The following is a 21,582-nucleotide window of genomic DNA, read 5'->3' as shown; positions in this document are numbered from 1 at the left end:
CTTAAAATCCCGTTGTAATCTAACAAATTTAATTAATTTAACGAAACAAGTAAAAAGTACCTCCCTCAAAAGAAAAATAAAAAAACGATGCCATCGCGACTCAACAAGCAACCTGGTCAGACAAGGAAAAAAAAAAAAAACCAGACAAGTGGAAGGGGGAATGACTTAATTTCGTTTATCAGTATAGAAAACAAAAATTGTAGATTATATAAAATATAAAGTAATCCTGGAAACTTGCTGCAAAATAATATATTTTAATTTATCAGATTCTTTTACAAAAATAATCCCAAAGTTAAAATCTTAAACCTGGCTCTATACCCCTACACTTCCATAACAAACGGATTTTAACAGATGAATAGCAGTAGCCATACAGACAGAAACATGCTTGTGATAAAACAAGACCTTTATTTTCTTCTGTTGATTTTGTGTTGTCATTCTGTGAGTTTGGGGCTGAAAATTTAAAATTTTAGGTCAAGTGAGAACTACATACATAAGAACATAAATATACAGGCAGTATGTAAACTAAGCCAATCACCAATATTAGACATTAGAATGTCCCTGAATTAAATAGTCTTTTTTTTTTTTTTTGCAGTAAGGGACAGTGGGCAGTGAGGCTCTTCCTGACTACTTCCAGGAGTTTGTCATGCCTGAATGCGTAACTGACAAGCCAACCAACAGGAGGCGAGAGAATTCAGCACTAGAGAACAAGGCAGCTGTAACTCTACCAACTAAAAAAAACATCCAGACCCTAGTGCCACTGCAAATACAAACACACCTACAGTGGCATTACATATTCCCAAGCACATTCATTTCACATTTAATACTTTGAGCCAACATACATTCATGCTATTGAACACGAGCAGATCAATACCCTCAGCACCATGAATACCCAGATACACTTGCATCCACACACACACACACACACACACACACACACACACACACACACCTATTCTGTAATGCATCTGAATGAACTAGGTCTTATAAATTTAGGCATGATGTAATTCTGATGTAAAGAGAGTCCTCTCAGTCTCTACAGTCACAGCTCCAGGAAGTCTCTGTCCAGGTCCCTGTAGGCTTCATCAATGTAGGAGGCAATAGCACAGCGTGAGCTTCTTCCAGAGCCCAGCAGCACTGAGACCGTCTCCTTCCAGTAGGTGAAGGGAATACAAGAGCTCTGTTTTTGGAAAGAGATAGAAAAGTTTATGCCTTAAGAGCTCACAGTTGTGAGAGGATATCGGTGTATGGTCAATGGAGCAGAGCTCACGTTCTCCAGGCAGGTGCTGTCCTTGTCCTTGTTGAGGTAGTGGTGCTGCCAGAAGCGCAGCAGGTTGTGGAAGTTGTTGAGCAGGCAGCCGGGGTATTTCTCTGCATATTCCTTCTCTCGAAGAGCGCTCAGATAGAAAGGCAACTTACCCCGCCTCCGTGCCAGCATCAGAAGCACCAGACTGGTGTTCAGACAGCTCACATTCTCCTGTGATTGATCAAAATCATGCCAATCAGTTTTAAGGGTCAAAGGTATATAATAAAAAATATATATTTTACTTCTTTATTATAAAGACATTTAGAATGTTCTAAGTTCATGTGTTATTATACTGACCATTTTTAAAAATTTAAGACAATTTTCAGTTTAAATCTGATGAACTGTTATTACAGCATAATGTAATTAAAAAAAACTTATTTACTTTGTAAAAAGAATATACACACACAAAGCATTTTACATAAATTTACAATGTCAATCTCGCAGGAACGATTACTGCAAAATGTAGATGATCGTGCAGGTGTGAAGGACTTCAGCTACACCTGAATAAAATGCATACACCTCTCTTGCTACTGCTCATGAGCCAGTGATTACCCATCCCTGTGTCAATACTGGCACTCATGCTGTAGGCTGCCGAGCCCTGACACACACAAAAAAAAATCGTATAACTTGCCTGAGTGAGGGTTTGGACATTGATGATGCTGGTCAGTCTGAAAAGGAAGGACAACCTGTTTTCCACTTGAGCCATGTAGGACAAGAGGCGACACTCTGAAAACACTTCAACCACTGAGAAAGAGACAAGGAAACACATTTTTAACACTCTTTAACACTCTCATCCATCTCTCAATTAGCTGTTCAGTCATTGGAGTCAAACCTTTCACATCTTTCGTCTGGCTCTCAAAGCGGTCCAGAGACAGGACGATACATCGCACCAGCATGTTAGAGTCTACCAGAGAGCTGTTGATCTGAGTTAGGAACATCTGAAACTGAGGTGTCAAAAGGGAGAAAGACAGATTTGAGATCTACTGGATCATTTCAGTGTGAAAAATCACAAAGGGTCTGACTGTAAACCCACCTTCTCCTCCGTGTTGACGTATTTGTTAAATCTTTTGAAGGCATCAATGTTGAATTTCATAAGCTCACCAAGTAGGTCAAAGTAGCTCTGAAGGACGTCATGTGACTTGCAGCCACTGTCGATGATGCAATATAGAATATGCTGAAAGAAGAGAATTATGAGATGACTCAATAGTCCTATAACTGTACAAACCATTCAAAAGTTTTTAAAGTTATTGAAAGAATTATCTTATGCTCACCATATTTTATTTATTTGATTAAAAATACAGTAATATTTGAAATAAAATAGAAAACTTCAGTATAGTAATATATATTTTAAATTGTCATTTATTCCTGCAATTCATTTCTTATTACTATCAAAGTTGAAAACAGCTTTGCTGCTTCACATTTGTGTGGAAACATTTTTTTTTTCAGGATTCTTAGATAAATAGCATTTATTAGAAATAAGTATTTTGTAACATTATAGACGTCTTCAATATCACTTATGAAAAATTTTATGTATCCTTGCTAAATGAAAGTATTATTTCTTACAAGAAAACGAAAACAAAAAATACTGAACGCAAACTTTTGAATGGAAGTGTGTGTTCACGCAGGCAATGTAATGCATTACACACATATTTTGCTCACCTCTAACAAGCCTCTTCTGAGAAGAAACACTTGATCAGCATATGATGGCGTTCCTCTCAGAAAACTCTCCACGGCTCTTGCCTGCCAGAACCTGAAGCGAGACATGGAGAAATGTCAAACTCAAGACACAAGATGTCTATTATGAAATGAAGAGGTCAGTAAGTGTAAGAAAACATTACAAAATGTAACTAAAGATCTCACCTGAATGAAGAATCAATTGGCTCTTTCTTCATGACTGAGATTAACCGTGTAAGAAGACCCTTTTTACCATCACAGACAAGGCTCCTGCAAACCAATCGACCAGTTAATATAAACCTATTAATGAGCAGTTCAAATCTTTAAAATAAATAAGAACTTAAGTAATATGATATGAAAAGCGTCCCCATGCCTGTCTGTGTTATTCAGTGCCTCCATTTCAAAGATGTTTGCATTCAGGTAGATGTCACTCAGTTCATTCAGTTCCTGTCCACTTAGAAGAAGGTATTTATTCCTGTGAACAATAAAGAAGAAGTTTCCTATCAGACCAGTGAATTTTTCTCAGTTTTAGCATTTCCTTGCATCTCTTTGTGATACTCACTCATGGTGGTCACTGAAGCTCTGCAGCAGCCTAAGGAACTGGATCTTGAAAGAGATCTCCTGATGTAGAGGGGAAAAGAACTGTATTCTCCCACTGTAACCATCCATACGTAAAAGTCTTTTAAATAATTCAGAGTAATAAAGGGCTGCTTCTTACTGGACTGCAGTCACAGTTCTGGTTCTGCCGATGTAAGACGTGACCAGAAGGCTGCCTTCTCCAGATCAGCTTATCAAACAGGTTGTTGAGACCTGGAATTAACTTGAACTCTGCCAACATTCTGTGAACCTGTGTAACAAGAGTAAACATCTATGAAAAAGCTTCAAAATATCTTTCAAAACGTTTTAATTTTGAGAGACATTAAAGATGCTGTTCATTCTTTCCAAGAATCCTTGACCGAAAAGTATAACGGTTTCAAGTAAAATATTAATTAACTGTTTTCAACACCGATAAATATAAATAATGTTTCCTGAGCAAATCAGCATATTAGAATTGTGACACTGAAGACTGTACAAATACATTTACAATGCAATGACATAATGAAAATTCATCTTTGATACCAATGGTATAAATTATAATATTACTGTTTTACTACATATACACATACATATACAGGTGCATCTCAATAAATTAGAATGTCGTGGAAAAGTTCATTTATTTCAGTAATTCAACTCAAATTGTGAAACTCGTGTATTAAATAAATTCAGTGCACACAGACTGAAGTAGTTTAAGTCTTTGGTTCTTTTAATCGTGATGATTTTGGCTCACATTTAACAAAAACCCACCAATTCACCATCTCAACAAATTAGAATACTTCATATAACCAATATAAAAAAAACATTTTTAGTGAATTGTTGGCCTTCTGGAAAGTATGTTCATTTACTGTATATGTACTCAATACTTGGCTCCTTTAGCTTTAATTACTGCCTCAATTTGGCGTGGCATGGAGGTGATCAGTTTGTGGCACTGCTGAGGTGGTATGGAAGCCCAGGTTTCTTCGACGGTGTCCTTCAGCTCATCTGCATTTTTTGGTCTCTTGTTTCTCATTTTCCTCTTGACAATACCTCATAGATTCTCTATGGGGTTCAGGTCTGGTGAGTTTGCTGGCCAGTCAAGCACACCAGCACCATGGTCATTTAACCAGCTTTTGGTGCTTTTGGCAGTGTGGGCAGGTGCCAAATCCTGCTGGAAAATGAAATCAGCATCTTTAAAAAGCTGGTCAGCAGAAGGAAGCATGAAGTGCTCCAAAATTTCTCGGTAAACAGGAGCAGTGACTTTGGTTTTCAAAAAACACAATGGACCAACACCAGCAAATGACATTGCACCCCAAATCATCACAGACTGTGGAAACTTAACACTGGACTTCAAGCAACTTGGGCTATGAGCTTCTCCACCCTTCCTCCAGACTCTAGGACCTTGGTTTCCAAATGAAATACAAAACTTGCTCTCATCTGAAAAGAGGACTTTGGACCACTGGGCAACAGTCCAGTTCTTCTTCTCCTTAGCCCAGGTAAGACGCCTCTGACGTTGTCTGTGGTTCAGGAGTGGCTTAACAAGAGGAATACGACAACTGTAGCCAAATTCCTTGACACGTCTGTGTGTGGTGGCTCTTGATGCCTTGACCCCAGCCTCAGTCCATTCCTTGTGAAGTTCACCCAAATTCTTGAATCGATTTTGCTTGACAATCCTCATAAGGCTGTGGTTCTCTCGGTTGGTTGTGCATCTTTTTCTTCCACACTTTTTCCTTCCACTCAACTTTCTGTTAACATGCTTGGATACATCACTCTGTGAACAGCCAGCTTCTTTGGCAATGAATGTTTGTGGCTTACCCTCCTTGTGAAGGGTGTCAATGATTGTCTTCTGGACAACTGTCAGATCAGCAGTCTTCCCCATGATTGTGTAGCCTAGTGAACCAAACTGAGAGACCATTGTGAATGCTCAGGAAACCTTTGCAGGTGTTTTGAGTTGATTACCTGATTGGCATGTCACCATATTCTAATTTGTAGAGATAGTGAATTGGTGGGTTTTTGTTAAATGTGAGCCAAAATCATCACAATTAAAAGAACCAAAGACGTAAACTACTTCAGTCTGTGTGCATTGAATTTATTTAATACACGAGTTTCACAATTTGAATTGAATAACTGAAATAAATGAACTTTTCCTCGACATTCTAATTTATTGACATACACCTGTATATATATATATATATATATATATATATATATATATATATATATATATATATATATATATATATATATATATATATATATATATATATATACACACACACAAAAATTCTAACTCTAAGTAAACATGGTCAACCTTAGTCAACATTATGAAGTGACTAGTCAGTTAACTAATAGATCATCCTGACTCATTTCACGTCATATGTATTAATCCCATCACATTACCTGATTTCTCTGTCGGCCCATAAGCAGCACACACAGTACATAGAGAACCTCCACTTTGTACATGATCTCGTGTACGATCTTCATAGACTGGGGCAGCCTGTGTCTGAGCGGACTAGAGGACAAGGAGCTCTCATCAGATGACTCTGAAAGACAGCAAATCAAGACTTGGTGAGAACAAATAATGCAGCTAATGGAAATACCAGAACAGGAAAGAGAGGAGGATTTCACCTGTACTGCTCTGCTCTGCTTCCTCGATTGCTAACTGCATGAGAGCATCCAGAACCAATGCATTGTCAAGCCAACTGTGCCAGTCCTCCAGCTCCAGTCGGGGAGAGGCATCTGCCGCCTCTGTAACTTTCCTTGTGGCAAGCTTACAAAGACGCTCAATAAAGCCTGGGATATTCACCAGAGTCACTGAGGAAACATCACATGACACTGTAAAATGTATAGTGCTATTTTACATTTTGTGTGGATTAACTGCAGTTGTGTTTTCTAACCTTGGTTGCTCTCGGCGCGTGATGGGCATGTGCTGGTCTTTTGCTGGGTACTGCGGGCCAGGAGGGTGTGTTTGTCATCTACACCCACATCTGGCTCTGATATGGTGACTGAGAGGATACGACAGAAGTTGGCCAGCTGCTGCTGGTTGAAGCTCTGGACCAGACTGGCCAAATTTGGAATTTCTTCAAGCTGGATGATTTCCTAAGATTAAAACGGCAAAAAAGGGATTCATTTAAGGTTCAGATAACATTCCTAAAAAACACACAAAAACACATTTTAAAATGTAAATTATTTCTGTAATGGCACACTGAATTTTAAACATCATTAGCCCAATCTTCAATGTCAGAAATCCTTCAGAAATAATTATAATATGCAGATTTGATGCTCAATTTCTTATCAATTTTGAAAACATTTGTGCTGTTTTTATTTTTGGTGGAAAACGGATACATATTATAGTATATGTATCAGTATCCACAAAAAATGTTATTATTTTTAAATATTAAATATAAATACATTAAATATTAGTTTTTCCACAAAAAAATAATAATTTTACATGATATTAGAATTTAAAATAAAAATCACTTGTTCTTACTATCACTTTTGATCCATTTAATGCATTCTTTTTTTGAAAAATTACTATTAGCATTATTTGTTCAAAACATAATTATACTGAACCCAAACATTTAAACAACAGTGTATATACTTTGGCTTTTACCTTTCGAACACTCAGAATGTCCTCAATAAGAGTGGCAGTCTGTAGGAAAACCTTTTTATTGGACATGAGAGTGAACAGGAACGTGACGAAATCCTCCCTCGCTGCAAGGCTTTTTGTAACGCCCTCTGTCTGTCAGACAAATGCAGTGGCTGTTACTCATAAGGAAGCAAGCTAACAAACTCCTTCCGGAGTCATAAACATTGTTTTATACTTACACATATACAGCAGTTGTACAGAACGCTTAGACAATCCTTGATGAGATCGTCACTCACTGAAAATAATGAAGCAAACCTTTAATGACTGGGACAGCATTCCTGAAAATTATGCTGTTTAATAACATTATTTCTGTTATTAAATTATGGAAATGAAGAAGCTTGGATTTATTATTTAAATAAGCTTACGTATGGGTAGGTCTCCCTGTACTGTGAGCGTTGGCCGCATCAGAATCTCTACAAATAACTGCAGATGAATGACAAAAGCATAGTGAGTAACTAATCTGCATTCTGCAATTATGATAATTATGGTACCAGCCAAACTGGTTCGTTTCTAATTAAAATATGATTCCAAGTTGGTAGAGTTCAGTTTCTACTGTTTTTTCCACACTGCAAGAGCGGAATAAGACGACTAAGCTAAGAACATGTAACACAGCGCTTGATGAGAAGCTCTTGCCACTTAAATTCTTGTGAGTATCAATGTCATAATAAAATATCATGTGTTACAATATTTTACTGATGGATAAAAACAGAGCATGATGGAAAATTTTACGACGGAATGATGGGAAACTCAGTATATCAAAGTAACAATGGTTTGTAGCACAAACTGCTTTGACTACATTTTTAAAAGTGTTAAATTTTAACACGATTTGGTGCTTAAGAAACTTATTATTATCTATGTTGAAAATGTTGAGCTGTTTAAAATTTTTGTGGAAACTCTGATATATTTTTTTCAGGATTCTTTGGCGAACAGAAAGTTCAAACAGCATTTATTTGAAATAGAAATGTTTTGTAATATTTTCAATGTGTTTACCGTCAATTTTGAACAATTTAATGATTAATTTAATGCTGCGTTTGACACTATCAACCACAACATTCTTTTGAGTAGACTACAAAATTATGCTGGCATTAGTGGAATTGCATTGGCACGGTTCAAATCTTACTTATCTGACCATCATCAATTCGTAGCAGTGAATGACGAGGTATCATATCGATCACAAATACAGTATGGAGAACCACAAGGCTCAGTACAAGGACCACTGCTTTTCGCGCTACTTTAACTCAAAAATTTGTACAATAGCGTACATTTTCACAGGCTCTCAGAGCTCTCGATCAAGCATAACTCAAAACTACATTCAAGAGGAATAAGTATAATTATTTACATTAATGCCTTCAAACTGAATACAATTAAAATTATTTTGATCAAGATTAGTAAGGAGTAATATTTAACTACAAAAAAACTCACATCAACTCCTCCAAACAAGTCAAACGTATATGTATTTGGAGAAATCGACTCCTGTGGTGTTTTGCGCTCCTCTGTGACAAATGACATAGCCTCCATAGACAGCAATGATGACAGCTCCTGCACAATCACAAAACAACTCACTTAACATCTGATAGCAAATTATACAAATGTACTTAAGACGATGCATTTTGTGTGAACAGACAAGGAAGTCTTGAATACCATGACCATGCTGTGAATCTTAGCGAGATCGCTGTTAGGATGGCTGCTCTCATGAAGTCTCCTCAATAACACTGGTATCCCCTGCCATTGAGCTCTTTTATCTCTCTCTTCCAGCAGAGCCACAGGAAACTGCATTTGACAACACAATCACAACTTGTCAAGCACTGCAAATACACTTCAAATAAGACAAGCGGGTCAGACACTATATTATTACTCTTCTTATTATCATTTATTATTTTAGCACCAAGTAGCTTAAGCAAGTGATATTGTCTAAATGCTGTATATTTTTCTTTGAGACTTATTTTATATTCATGGCTCTTCAGGCCCTCGTATGTAAACAGTGTCTAAGAAACGCTTTGGAGGCAGTTTAGGCCTTCGTATAATTTAAGATCTCACCTGAGACCCTCTAGTCAACCCAACACCCGTGATTTGGCCTTGCCGGATTTTATTAAAAATGTTTTTGCATGAATTTCCTCTGCTTGTTTGGGTCCGTGAAAACCCAGGGCTCCTTGTCGCCATTGCTGTTCCTCTGACGCTGTGAGGTTGAGAAGTTTCCACGAACCCAGCGGGGATGACAGAGTTAATACTGCTCCCTACTGGACTGGAGTGGAAACCACAACCAGTGGAACACATACTACTGAGCCCTAATGAATCACAGCTGTGCAACTCATAGACGACCGCTGTCCATTTCATGCGCGTGCCTATTTCTGACACTTTATTGGCAAAACATATGTGATTTTATATTCAAACGTTCAAAATATATTAATATATATATATATATATATTATTTAAGACATATACAATCATGCATATGGGCATAAACCACATATTCATAAACATACCTTCCTTGTGATTTTTAAACCTAATGCATGTACTATTTAATCACAAAATAAAAATGTAAAAACTTCATGTGCATTTTAACTTATAAACAACAACAATAGTGAAATAATAATAATAGATTATAGATTTAGGAAATTTTTAAACTAGTGAACAGCAAGCATTTAGGGTTGTAATGTACAGTAATGTAAGTCATTGACTATTTTTAAAAGCAAAATATGTTTATATTTTAAACCATTAACCTACTGCAATTGTTATGAACTTGTTGTATGAACTTAAAAATTACATAAAATAACAAACTCTTTCGTCATTATTTTCTATTAGGCTATATCATTTAAATAAATTAATTAGATAAATGAATGTATATTTAAATGCCCGATGAAAACAGTTTTTAATTCATGGTATCCAATACAATGGACAGATGTGTTTTCTGTTATGTAAAGATTGTATTGTAACGTGAATGTGTCTGTATCATTTGTAGAAAGAATACAGATATATAGATAAAATAACATAAACATTTTTTTTTTTTTTTTTTCCCTGGTCCACCTACATTTACTGGACACAGTATGACAAATAAACATTGAGGTTCCTGTTGTTTTCCCAATTAAGGTGGCTTTCCCTTCCCTATTAAATTACCATAACTCCATCTCTTGGGCGATGATGAATGAAACCCACACACATGATCAACATCATCAAAGGAGATTGAAGTTATGATAGAAGCCCATAGGAACTCAGCGCACACCCTCTGAGATGATAAACGACTAGTAAGGAAAGAGAGACGTGTGCCCATGCTCGTGCGTTTCCTGAACACACAAGGAGTATCTGATGGGACTGTGTGCAGGACAACAGAACTAACTCAGTGACAAGGAAATGGGCGTTTGCTGAAGCTGACCCCAAAAAAATCCTCCAATTTACTGGTGAGCTGAAAAGAGCGGAGAGCAGCAACAGACCTGAATAAACACGGCAAGAGTCCATACATAGTATATTTGCCTCTGCTGGATTTGGATCACATTTGGTGAGTTTACATTTTATTTAGTTCGCTTTTACTATTGTTTAAGATTTCAATAGTTATAAAAACTAAATTTGAAACATAAAATACAAACAGCATAACACTTTACCACATCAAACTCTCCTGTGAATATAACATGATTTTAACAAGGGAATGAAAATGAATCTTATTATTTTATCAAAATCTAAATAACAATTTTTAAGAAAAGTTTTTGTTACTGTAAATATCTCACAGAACATTACAAGACTGGCTATGAGAGAATGACTTTTCCCAAAGCTGTACTTCTCTAGTTTTGCCCTGAGGAAAAGCATGGTGTGTCTCAAGACATAGAAAAGTCTGAATGAGTGCCTTCATTTCTCAGCTCTGGACTTCAGCCATAGTCAGTTTACTTAGTATTTTTACTTCCTGGCCTTTTCCATCTTTAAGTTTTAGCAAAAGCGGATTTGTTAAACCTCTCGTGCTTACAAAAAACAAAAAAGTGGGTAATCATACAATCATGCAGTTGTATCTTCAGCCCTCCGATGAACATCAAACAACTATTTTCTTATACAGTATAATAATGATAATAATAATAATAATAATAATGTTTTTATCATATAATTGAAAGTATTATAAAAAAATAACATATAGAACATTATTTTTATATACTAAATATATTAACAATAATAATATATTTAAAATATTTTAACATGTTAAGTGAAATGTTTATAAACATTAATAATAATGTTTTTAATCATATAATTGATAGTATTATAAAAATAAACAACATATATAACATTATTTTTATATAATAAATGTATTAATAATATTATTTAAAATATTTAAAAATGTTAAGTGAAATGTTTATAAACATTAATAATAATAATGTTTTTATCATATAATTGATAGTATTATAAAAATAACACATACAACATTATTTTTATATAATAAATGTATTAAAATAATATTATTTAAAATATTTATAAAAAATGTTAAGTGAAATGTTTATAAACATTAATAACAATAATGTTTTTATCATATAATTTATAGTATTATAAAATAAATAATATATAACATTATTTTTATATATTAACAATAATATTATTTAAAATATTTAAAAATGTTAAGTGAAATGTTTATAAACAATATAACAACAACAACAATAATAAATTATACACAAAACATTTTACATATTTTTTCAAAGTAAAATATGTGTCCTGATGTACAACACAAAAGTTCAGATGAGAGTTTCAGATGTTGACAGGTGCTGTTTATCACCATGGGGTCCCTTCTGGTGTTTGTCACACTGCTTCATCTCATCACACTGGCGGTTCTCTTCATCGCCACCATGGAGAAAGTAAGTATGTGAGACCCTTTCCAGCAGATTACGTTCCGAAACAATTTGATAATTTGTTAGAATAGTGTACATATGTCTGAAATCATGAATGCATATTTAATCTTCTGTATGATTCAGTCCTGGTGGGTTTGGGACGGCAAAGAACACTCGGACCTCTGGTACAACTGCAGATTTGACAATGAAACAGAGGCATGGTTCTGTGCATCATCAGAAGACACGGGTAAAACAATACATTTGAGCACTTGAATGGTTTTAGAATATGGGAATTTACTCGAACATACAGCACCACTGTTTCAAGTTGAGTAAGAATAGTCTCTCTGTTTTGTTTCCACCAGAGTGGCTTCAGGCTGTCCAGGTTCTGATGGTCCTGTCAGTGGTTTTCTCCGCCATTTCATTCCTGATATTCCTGGGACAACTCTTCACCATGTCTAAAGGAGGACTCTTTTACCTCACCGGCGTCTGCCAGGCATTTGCCAGTAAGTGCTTCAACCTAATTTGCTTTATTACTCAAGGTTGCCGTCTTCAGCCCAAGCCAAACACTCATTTCAGTCGAGGAAAAATAATCTGAAATGTTCTGTCCTCAGGCCTCAACACCTTCACCGCCGTGCTCATTTACACTCTGCACAATAAAGAAATCCTTCAGGACTCGCGGGAGTTGAGCTCGGGACACTTCGGCTACTGCTTTTACTTGACGTGGGTTTGTGTACCAATGCTCCTGTGCAGTGGAATCATGTACATCCATCTGCGCAAAAGAGAGTAGAAACGAGTCTCCTAAAAAAACACAAGCCATGCGAAGAATGTTTGCTGTTGATATACTCCACTGATTGATTATATACTTCATGATAGCTTACAAGACATTCATTTTTCGATTATTTAGACTGTATTTAGCCATATATAAATATACAAAGCTGAAATACGGCCGAGGATCAGCCCATTTTAGTTAACTCTTAAAGGGCAACTATGACTAATTTCTCCGATTAGCTGAATTATATCTAATTTAATAATAAAAGGGGCCAACTTAATCGTGTTTCATACTGAAGGGATACTTGTAAACATTATAGTGGTATCCATATGCTAAAGTTTAAGACGTATTTTTGTAAATAAATTCGATTAAGTCATTAATGTCTGATTTCAATTTCATTACTGTGAAAATATTCCTCACAAATACAGTGCCAGACGGTGGACTCCACAGACCTTGGGAGTGCATGACAAACTCATGACTCCAGTTTCTGAACTAATAGCTTCCATCACGCCGTCTAGCATGAACTTACGACAAACAAAGCTTTAAAAAACAAACCGCTTCCTGACATGCAAAGGTCTCTTTTATTGAGGGTGGGGGGGACGCACGCTAGGATATCAGCACCTGGTGGTGACATGCTCTCAAACGCTCCGAAAAATAAAGCGCTCTCCAGTGACAGACAAAGGGGTTTAATATCAGGTTCACCACAGCTCACAATCACACAATATCTCCAGAATTATAGTCAGCTTCTGCATAGAATACAAGAAGGCCACTGATATGTTCACCAGCAGCAGTGTCCAAAATTGAAGTTGGCTCTTAAGCAACCAATTCATCATTTCACTCTAATAACCAGGCAACATATAATAATAATAAAAAAAAATCAATATAGTGTGACAACCTAAATAACAAAATAAAGCCTCAAAATGTCATAAAAGATAGATTGTTTTATAAAAAAAAAAAAAAAAAAAAAGTTTTGATCATTGACAGTTGAGGTTGATCTTGGTCATGGGGATAGAATATAAGGCTACTTTAGTTTTAATGACAGTTCTGAGAAATGTTAAGAGACGAATCACAGAACGAGGAATAAAACTGAGGAGGAGGTAAAGCAAAGCAGCATAAAGCTGCAAGATAGACACCGAGGTAAAAGGATGTCAAAACTTTTCAGAAAGCTCTTTATTTCAAATCTGAATGTGTTCAGCAGTTATTCTAAAACCGTAAAACTTGTTAGTTCTTCTCTTCGGTTCCACTCTCCCTCTCTTTAACTGTATCACAGTGTGATTTTTTTCCCCTTCATCTCCGTTTTGCTTTATCAGAAACACCCACCACCCCAAAACTGTCACAGAGGAATAACATATCACTAAAGAAAACAAAATTAAGTAATTAGAAGTCCTTTCAGTCCCGGTAACTCCAGCTCCAGAGTGCTTTAATAAAGCCAGGTCACTGGTCACTTTAGCCGCTGCACAATGACGGCGTTCAGCAGGTTGGCTTCCTTCAGCGTCTGGCTCTCGTCCGTCAGCTCCTTGTTTGGGAAAGTTGTCATGAGAACGAACTCGGTGCCAGCTAAAGCCGGGCGAGCGCTGGCCACAAACTGACGCACATCAGACACCCTGTGATGGAGAAAGATGGAATAAGAGGAAGATTTTCATGATATAGGGTTATTTTCCAATCATTTTCATTGCACTTTTACCTGTGGGTGTGGTTAAACTTCTGCACCAGCCGGCCTCCGTCGGCCAGTCTGATCTGGATGCTAGTGACAGGTTGAGAGCTGTCCACACTGATGGAAGCACTAGCCTCAGCTTCGCTGGCGGCCTGGTCCTGCTGGCTTCCCTGGAGCGACACCAACTCTGGAGTGGCACTGGGGAGGTTAGAGTGAAATAAGGACAATAACATTTGGTGAAGCAATACCGTGTAATAATAAATATATATATGCATCTTCTCAAACTTGTTATGAGCAGCCCTAATAAACTCTGCGGTTTTCTATTAAAATGAAATTCAAGCCATACTGTAAAACAAAATAATTGTTCTTATACTTTTTGTTTTACAACAATATTTAAGTAATATCATTATTATTATAGTCATATTGACAATTTTGGGCCAAATAGTGCAGCCCTACAAACAAGCAAAACAAACCTGGAGCTTATTTTTTTATTATTATTTATATTAATAGATTTTAAAATTGCGAAGCCCTAATATTTTCCCCCCAAATCGTGAAGCCCTACTATTTCCCCATTGCTATTAACCCCAAATACACAGCACCAAACACAGGAGGACGCTAAAAGAGTCTGCGGCTTATAGGCAATAAACTATCGCCCCCTTGTGGTTCAACAGATACACCGAACCTAGAAAACGAGACTTAAAAAGTTAATAGTGCACACTGTTCACACTTGAGATGGGTGCGGATCCATGAATTAACCACCAATTTAAGTTAAAAGTTAAGTTTCTATTATTTTCCTTTTAGGTTTAATATTTTTTATATTTTAGATATCGTAATTATTGTAAGAACAATAAGTTTCACAGCATCAGAAATCAAATTGTCTGCAAAAAGCAATACTCCTATCATTATGCATAATAATGTCTTTGTCAGGACTATAATGTTCCATGCAAAAAATATTATAGAACAGTTTCACTACTGAAAGTGAAAGAGCAAACAGACAATGTCTAATCACTGTTAATATAAAGCAAATTACCCTTTAGAAAACTAAAGACATCGATCGGTTCATTCAGTCGATAAGTCTTCCTGTCCAACAATGAGGCATTAGCCAGACACATGTTTTAGCAAGAGAAACAATGTAATTAAGTACTTCAGCAGCCCTGAGCTCAGCAGGGAGAGGAAAATGAGAGGAATGAAGAAAGAGTTTTCCAACCTGCCAAGTTTCTGTCCTTCTCCAGCAAAGGCCTTGAAAACAAGTTTGGGTTTGGAAAAATCTTCATCCCGGTGGTCCTCCATGTCTAGGTTTACCTGTCCACCCCGGAAACGCTGTCTCAATTCCAGAGGAATCTCCCTGAGAGGGTCAGAAAACAAGAAAGGAGTTCTATTAAGTCTAATTTGACAATCAGGTAGAAGAAGAGGACTTGTCTAGCAGTCAACCGACCGATAAACAGTTTTCAAATGTTGATAACTAGAGGGCCCAACACAAAACTAAATATGTTTTAATGTGTGCAAAAAACAAAAAATGTCAGATGATTTTGGAACCGACTTGAAGGGGAACTATAACTTCAGTTAATTAATTAAAATCAACTTCTGTAAACTGCCAAAACAACAAATACCAGTGAATGGGTTCAGAGCTCACCCTCTGCGGATCGACTCCAGGAAGAGAGCGTTCCCAGGATCACTGTAGTTCCTCAGCTCTCCGTCATCAAGACTAAAGCCAGTCTTCCACAGCTTCAGCACCACATGCACCTGTTGGCACAGCACAAATCACTGCAGCAGATCTCTCTACGTCTCAAAGACTTCAGCAGTCACAGGCATGTGACTCACATCTTGCGCACTGCTGAACTGTCTCCTCTCTCCAGCCACATAAGCAGACTCTTCCTCTGGGGCTGCACCCAATCGATAACCACCACCCCCAAACGGCTTTAGAAGAAGCAGACAGAAAGAAAAACAGAGTGATGAGATATGAGTACACAATAAGTAGGCATATTATCTTTCATTTACAGCATAGTTTATTCAGTTGTTACGTCTATAGGGATGAATAAGTTTGTATGATTTGAATAACAATTGTGTTTCCTGTGTGTGTGTGTATACTGTGTTCCTCTCTCTTGCTCCTCCTGCTCTCTGCTTGATAGGCTCATGAGTGCCTTTTGTTTTGGTAGGAAATTTACTTCTTAAAACCCTAGTAAGAATACTTTTCGTTTATTGTTTTGGCCTTTTCCCCTCCTGAAGCCTGTGTTTGATTATTTCCCACATTCTGTTAAATAAAATACTTTGCTTTATTTTTGAAACTGGTGTTGCTGAGCATTTTTGTGTATCTGCCCTGGGACCTGGAGACGGCAGTTCTCTCAGCCTCTTCCCACTATTTTGTTACACACCTCTTTTTACCCCTAGACTTCTAAAGGGGCACGTTACAGTGGAGAATCTACCTTGCTGGATTTGCTGGATTCTCCAGGTCCCTTGCCTGGTTTGTCAACAGGAACCGCCCCATGCTCCTTAGCACCTTTAAACAAGTCCTCAACCAGCTCATTTGAGCTCTTCTTTTTGGGAGGGCCAACAATCTGCTGCCCACTGCGTTCTGAGCCCCCGGCAAAGAACCTATGAGAGGAAAAGTCAGACATTACTGAACAAAATGAAGCATTAAATGCCATTTGTGAGTAAACATGGCATTAAAAAAGTGAGAGTATTTATTTCATTATCTAAGCATTGAGAATGTCTTGAAGGGTGACATGTTATTTTCATATAAAACAATATCTTTAATTCTGCTATAATCATCACAGTTTTTCCCCAAGATCTTTTAAATAATTGAAAGACTAAGTTGAATATTTCTATTTTTCCAAATCTTGTCAACGCAAGACCATTTGAACAGCAAAAAGATAAATGGTGACCAAAAATGGAGAAAAACCTAAAAGACATGGTGTGCAGTGACAGAATATAAAAATACAATTTCCTTAAGCAATTATATACACGTTTAAACAACAACCTTGGTGCTGAATGCAAAGAAAGCTTAATGTACATGTTAAAGTCATCATTAAATGGAAATTGTGATAATCTTTTCTTCCTTGTTACATATCAAAGAAAAACAACTTCTCAATCCAGAAAAAAATTATATGTATAGATTGGTGTTGTTTGATAATTGCTGCAATTTCAAATTGCTTAAAATAAACGCTGCAATATCCTATTAAAAAAACATTATATGAACACTAAACTTCTAATAAACAGTGTAATGTTAACTTTCACAGATATATCACCATTTCTGAAAAACACTGCAATATTGATTTACAAGAACAAATTATTCATATTATAATAAAATTCAATTAAAAAATAGGAAATTTCCATTTTAATAACATGGTGACTTTAGTAATTTTAATTTAATACCTCTGGCCTTCCTCTTCACCACTGTCATCTTCATCCTCATGCATAAGATCTCTAAAGGATGTCACTCTGTGTGCACTGAAATAAAAGGACATTACATTACCCATATAGCTTATGTTGTATAACTGAAAAGCCCAGACATATGACTTATGTTACCTTGGCCCCGTGGATCGACTAACAGAGCCAGACTCTGGCTGAGGGAGGGTGGCAATATCATCATCTCCTCCATCTTCAAAGAAATTAGCTAAAGCAAGCTGAGGACACAGAGGCAAGAAAGCTGTCACTTCATTTCACAGACAGACACGCACCAGGTGAATTACACAAACAAAACCATCCACACACACTATCTGCCTTCGCTAACTACATAAATCAGATCATTTATATTAACGACTCCAAACTAACACAATTTAAGATGTTTCAGGACGAAAAAACAAAACAAACCACGAATGTAAACATGAGTATCACTTGATCAGGCTAACGTTAAAGCTGCTAGCTTAAGACTTCATTTCTATGTAAAATATACCGGCATAGTTTAAAAATCTCTACTTCAATGCAATACTGACTGCCCAGTCTTGAAGTGTGAATCACATCGCATATGATTAACCAGATGAACAAATTTAAGATACTCCTGGTGATTTTGATGAAGAGTGACTTGCACATTTCGTTAGCCGGTTGTACAGTTCACTGGCTGCCAGTGGAGGCGTAAAGTCTGCTAAATCCTCGGCTGCAGTACTTGTGTTTCACAACATAATATTTCAGTGATAAAGTGATCAGTGTGCCACTGACCTGTAGGTCCCAGCCGGCTGACTCGAGGAAGAAACGGGCCCTCTCTTCATCAACATCAGTTACAGCGACGAATCCCCTCACCGCTTCTTCCCGCTCCGCCATTTTAACGTGTCACGCTCAGGAACGATCCGACAGGAAACGGGGAAACGAAAGCCTAGTTCCGCTGTTTTGGAGCACAGAGTTGAGAGCGGATTTAGTGTCTTTTTTTTTTTATTATTGCGTCGATGTTTTTGCAAATGCAAATATTTTTGTTTAAAATTAAAAGCTTTATAATAATCCACAAAAGTGCAAAAATCATATATCGATTATGTACTTAAAACATGTATAGTGCAGATATTACTACTTCAGCCTTAGCACATGAGGAGAATTGAGCATTCAAAGACAAATTCAGTGCGTCGTGATCGCTCCCCTTTTTATATTTATATTAGCCAGCAGATGGCAACACAGAACCTTCTGTTACTCACTATATTGGTTACTCCTACCATGCAGTGCATAATTTCAGGAGGTCCACATCATGTTTTGTTATATTGGATAAAATTTATATATTTATAGTTTATAAAGATGGAAATTATATTAGTTAGTTTTCGTTAATGATATTAAACAACTGGCAGATGGTGCAACATTTGTCATATTCCATGGATGATAGCTTCTTCATTTGATCCCTTTCTCTGACTGAAGTCTTTCAAACCAAAATAAAATATTGTTTTGATTGGTCATCGTTTCATTTTTTTTTCTTGTGTCCTCAAATTCACTTTCAGTGCTGTTCACCCTGTTGGTTAAGTCCTAATGCATTAGGCTTTCCTCACTCCAGAGAATTTCTTTCAGTTAGATAAGATTACAGAAACATTTTAGGATATCAAAAAGTCAAGCGATAGCTACAAAATATCAAAATTATCTTTAGGTTGACACTGCCGTGCAAGCTAAATTTAATCCCATCTGTACTTCATGATAATATAGCATTATAATATTTATAATAATAACAGCACAGTAATATTTTTACAATATAAGCATAATATTTTTAGGGTTTCAAAGTTTCAGGAAATAAAACAGTGTCTATTTTGTCCTACAATAATTTAGAAATAATGTCAATAGTTTTTCCAAAGTAAATAAATGGGTTGTGAGATTGTTCTCACATGTGATTTATTGTGTGACCTGGATTTCACTGGATTTTTCTGTTAATATCCATTCATTGGCAAGTGCTGATTCCAAGGTTCCTGAACAAAGGCAAAATACATGCTAAATTAGTTTGGGAGGACCTAATTTAGCACATATTGTTTCTGGAGAGAAACTTGGCGATTCTTTGTTGTTTGTTTCCAAGTGCACTGGCTCGTTTGATCTTCACAGATAATCAGGTTCTGGTACATGACTAAACACCAGAACATTGCTGTCATCATTCACCCCCAAGCTTTCCTTTCCTATCACACTCACTGCAGCTGCTGCTGCAAGAGAAAATGCCCTCAAATATTAGAGCCCTTTTTTAATCATCTTGCAGGCCCTTAAGGGAAAACAATTATACTTTTAAATGCATTATTGCTGCATGTTCTTATTGATTGAGAAAAGTGTGTCCTCTGTCTGCAATCAGTTATGCAGACATATAAAAGACATATGTCTCTTGTTCCTCATGAAAAAGGAATCCAAGAACAATGTGATTTTAAAGGTGCATGGATCTATCAGATTAACCTGATTCTCTCATACTATATTTCCATTCTCAGGAGGCTGGATGATATTATGCATAGCCTAAAGTATGTCAGAATATGTGTCCAGTTTTCACTAATAAAATATTGTAAGCAACAGCTCTGTCTAAAATAATGTTGACAATGATAAATATGGGTGTGTTCAACCAGAGAGAAAGAGGAAGAACCAGCTTTATCATGGGGGAACTAACACCGTCAGCCTGCACTGTTGTGTTAAAGGGCAGGGAAGTAGTTCCCAACACACAATACAAAGAGCAGAGGCCTGCGACCCTCAGCTGCAGTAGGAAGAGCAGACAGACAGACAGTATCCCAGGGCCAGGACGAGGAAGGACGTATCAAAATAACAGCAATTTCCTCATTGGGTGTGATACTAGAAAATACATACAAGTGTGAATGAACAAGATGGCTATGAGAAATATGACTGATCTGAGACAGTGTATGTTCATATAAATCAATGTGAGAGAGGTCCTATACAGGCTACCGCAAGCATGACTAGATAAGCATGAGTACTTCTATCAATATGCCGTTTGAGCTTGGATAAACACACTCTTTTCCAATGACAGATCAGGAAGAGCATCAGAGAGGAAGACTGTGGTGTGGAACAGGACATTTAGGGTCAAAGGCTGCACCTGTGAGATTTAAAAAAAAAATTATAATAATATATAACACAAGCACACATATATGCTGACATTAGAGGACAAACAAGTGAGAATTAATATTATTACTAAAGAAATAATAATCCACTGTCAATGCCTGCTGCAAATGAGAGAATTTCATTAACATCTACTTCAGTTGCGTCAGAAGTTTATAATTACAATGTTGTTTTTATGTAAGTTGACCATTTAATTGCTGTTTAATGATGCCAAAAAAAAAAAAAAGAATAGATTAATTCAGAAATGGCTCAGCTTGTAACCATTTCTGCCACATGAAAATTAAACTATGGTATTGTGACAAAAAGTATTTAAAAAAAAAGAAAAAGATAATAAGTCATAATTATGAGATACTAAGCCATAATTATGAAACACAACATCACAGTTATGAATTACTAAGTAAAAATTACTTTTTAATGTTAATTCTATTAATCAACATTAATAATCTCAATTACAGTATCAAGGAGAGTAACTGACACTTCTGATTTTATGTCAGAATCATGCAGCCCAGTTGACAAGTGAAATGATCTCTGCTTAAATACTCACAGTACACATTTCAAAGAAACATCTGTCTTTTAATCTTTACTCTGTGTTACCATTTTATAGTTTTCCCTGATGTCCAAACAGGAAAGTGGATCTATTCAGTGAGAGGATATATATAGCGG

The 21,582-nt window shown here is 36.5% G+C and overlaps 3 protein-coding genes across 3 annotated transcripts in view; 1 reads left to right on the top strand and 2 right to left on the bottom strand.

Annotated features, from left to right (window-relative positions):
• Positions 1-385: 385 nt before the first annotated feature.
• Positions 386-9,423, bottom strand: trpc4apb (transient receptor potential cation channel, subfamily C, member 4 associated protein b). The gene is made up of 19 exons (XM_058764490.1): positions 9,237-9,423; positions 8,841-8,969; positions 8,622-8,738; positions 7,565-7,622; positions 7,379-7,434; positions 7,164-7,292; positions 6,448-6,649; positions 6,179-6,364; positions 5,951-6,093; positions 3,696-3,824; positions 3,540-3,598; positions 3,351-3,452; positions 3,164-3,247; positions 2,963-3,053; positions 2,337-2,477; positions 2,136-2,247; positions 1,935-2,047; positions 1,268-1,474; positions 386-1,177 (listed from the first exon to the last, which is right to left on the bottom strand). Exons 1-19 carry the CDS (start codon positions 9,357-9,359, stop codon positions 1,040-1,042), a joined length of 2,319 nt encoding a protein of 772 aa, XP_058620473.1. The 5' UTR covers positions 9,360-9,423; the 3' UTR covers positions 386-1,039.
• Positions 9,424-10,539: 1,116 nt separating this feature from the next.
• On the top strand, positions 10,540-13,140 carry emp3b (epithelial membrane protein 3b). The gene is made up of 5 exons (XM_058763315.1): positions 10,540-10,692; positions 11,930-12,022; positions 12,140-12,242; positions 12,358-12,498; positions 12,607-13,140. The coding sequence occupies exons 2-5, from the start codon at positions 11,945-11,947 to the stop codon at positions 12,780-12,782; spliced, it is 498 nt and encodes a 165-aa protein (XP_058619298.1). The 5' UTR covers positions 10,540-10,692; positions 11,930-11,944; the 3' UTR covers positions 12,783-13,140.
• Positions 13,141-13,326: 186 nt separating this feature from the next.
• Positions 13,327-21,582, bottom strand: part of nsfl1c (NSFL1 (p97) cofactor (p47)) — a 48,687-nt gene continuing 40,431 nt past the window's right edge. The window contains exons 2-10 of the mRNA XM_058763313.1: positions 18,574-18,736; positions 17,944-18,041; positions 17,791-17,865; positions 16,842-17,010; positions 16,240-16,335; positions 16,052-16,161; positions 15,626-15,763; positions 14,449-14,616; positions 13,327-14,368 (exon numbers count right to left, since the gene is read on the bottom strand). Coding sequence (XP_058619296.1) covers positions 14,206-14,368; positions 14,449-14,616; positions 15,626-15,763; positions 16,052-16,161; positions 16,240-16,335; positions 16,842-17,010; positions 17,791-17,865; positions 17,944-18,041; positions 18,574-18,675 — 1,119 coding nt within the window. The 5' untranslated portion in view covers positions 18,676-18,736 and the 3' untranslated portion in view covers positions 13,327-14,205. The remainder of the gene's footprint in view (positions 14,369-14,448; positions 14,617-15,625; positions 15,764-16,051; positions 16,162-16,239; positions 16,336-16,841; positions 17,011-17,790; positions 17,866-17,943; positions 18,042-18,573; positions 18,737-21,582) is intronic.

Source organism: Onychostoma macrolepis, chromosome 23, assembly GCF_012432095.1.
Source record: "Onychostoma macrolepis isolate SWU-2019 chromosome 23, ASM1243209v1, whole genome shotgun sequence".
Classification (NCBI taxonomy): domain Eukaryota; kingdom Metazoa; phylum Chordata; class Actinopteri; order Cypriniformes; family Cyprinidae; genus Onychostoma; species Onychostoma macrolepis.
Note: the sequence above shows the minus strand (reverse complement) of the source record. Positions and strands in the feature narration are given on the sequence as shown.

What these genes read in the sequence shown, in the direction of transcription:
- trpc4apb (XM_058764490.1), bottom strand. Translation starts at nt 9,359, where the DNA reads ATGGCGACAAGGAGCCCTGGGTTTTCACGGACCCAAACAAGCAGAGGA. An exon ending in TGTACAACTGCTGTATATGT is followed by an intron (nt 7,293 to 7,378) that starts GTAAGTATAAAA and finishes TTTGTCTGACAG; the next exon opens with ACAGAGGGCGTTACAAAAAG. An exon ending in ACGCGCCGAGAGCAACCAAG is followed by an intron (nt 6,365 to 6,447) that starts GTTAGAAAACAC and finishes ATGTTTCCTCAG; the next exon opens with TGACTCTGGTGAATATCCCA.
- emp3b (XM_058763315.1), top strand. Translation starts at nt 11,945, where the DNA reads ATGGGGTCCCTTCTGGTGTTTGTCACACTGCTTCATCTCATCACACTG. An exon ending in TCATCGCCACCATGGAGAAA is followed by an intron (nt 12,023 to 12,139) that starts GTAAGTATGTGA and finishes TGTATGATTCAG; the next exon opens with TCCTGGTGGGTTTGGGACGG. An exon ending in TGCATCATCAGAAGACACGG is followed by an intron (nt 12,243 to 12,357) that starts GTAAAACAATAC and finishes TGTTTCCACCAG; the next exon opens with AGTGGCTTCAGGCTGTCCAG.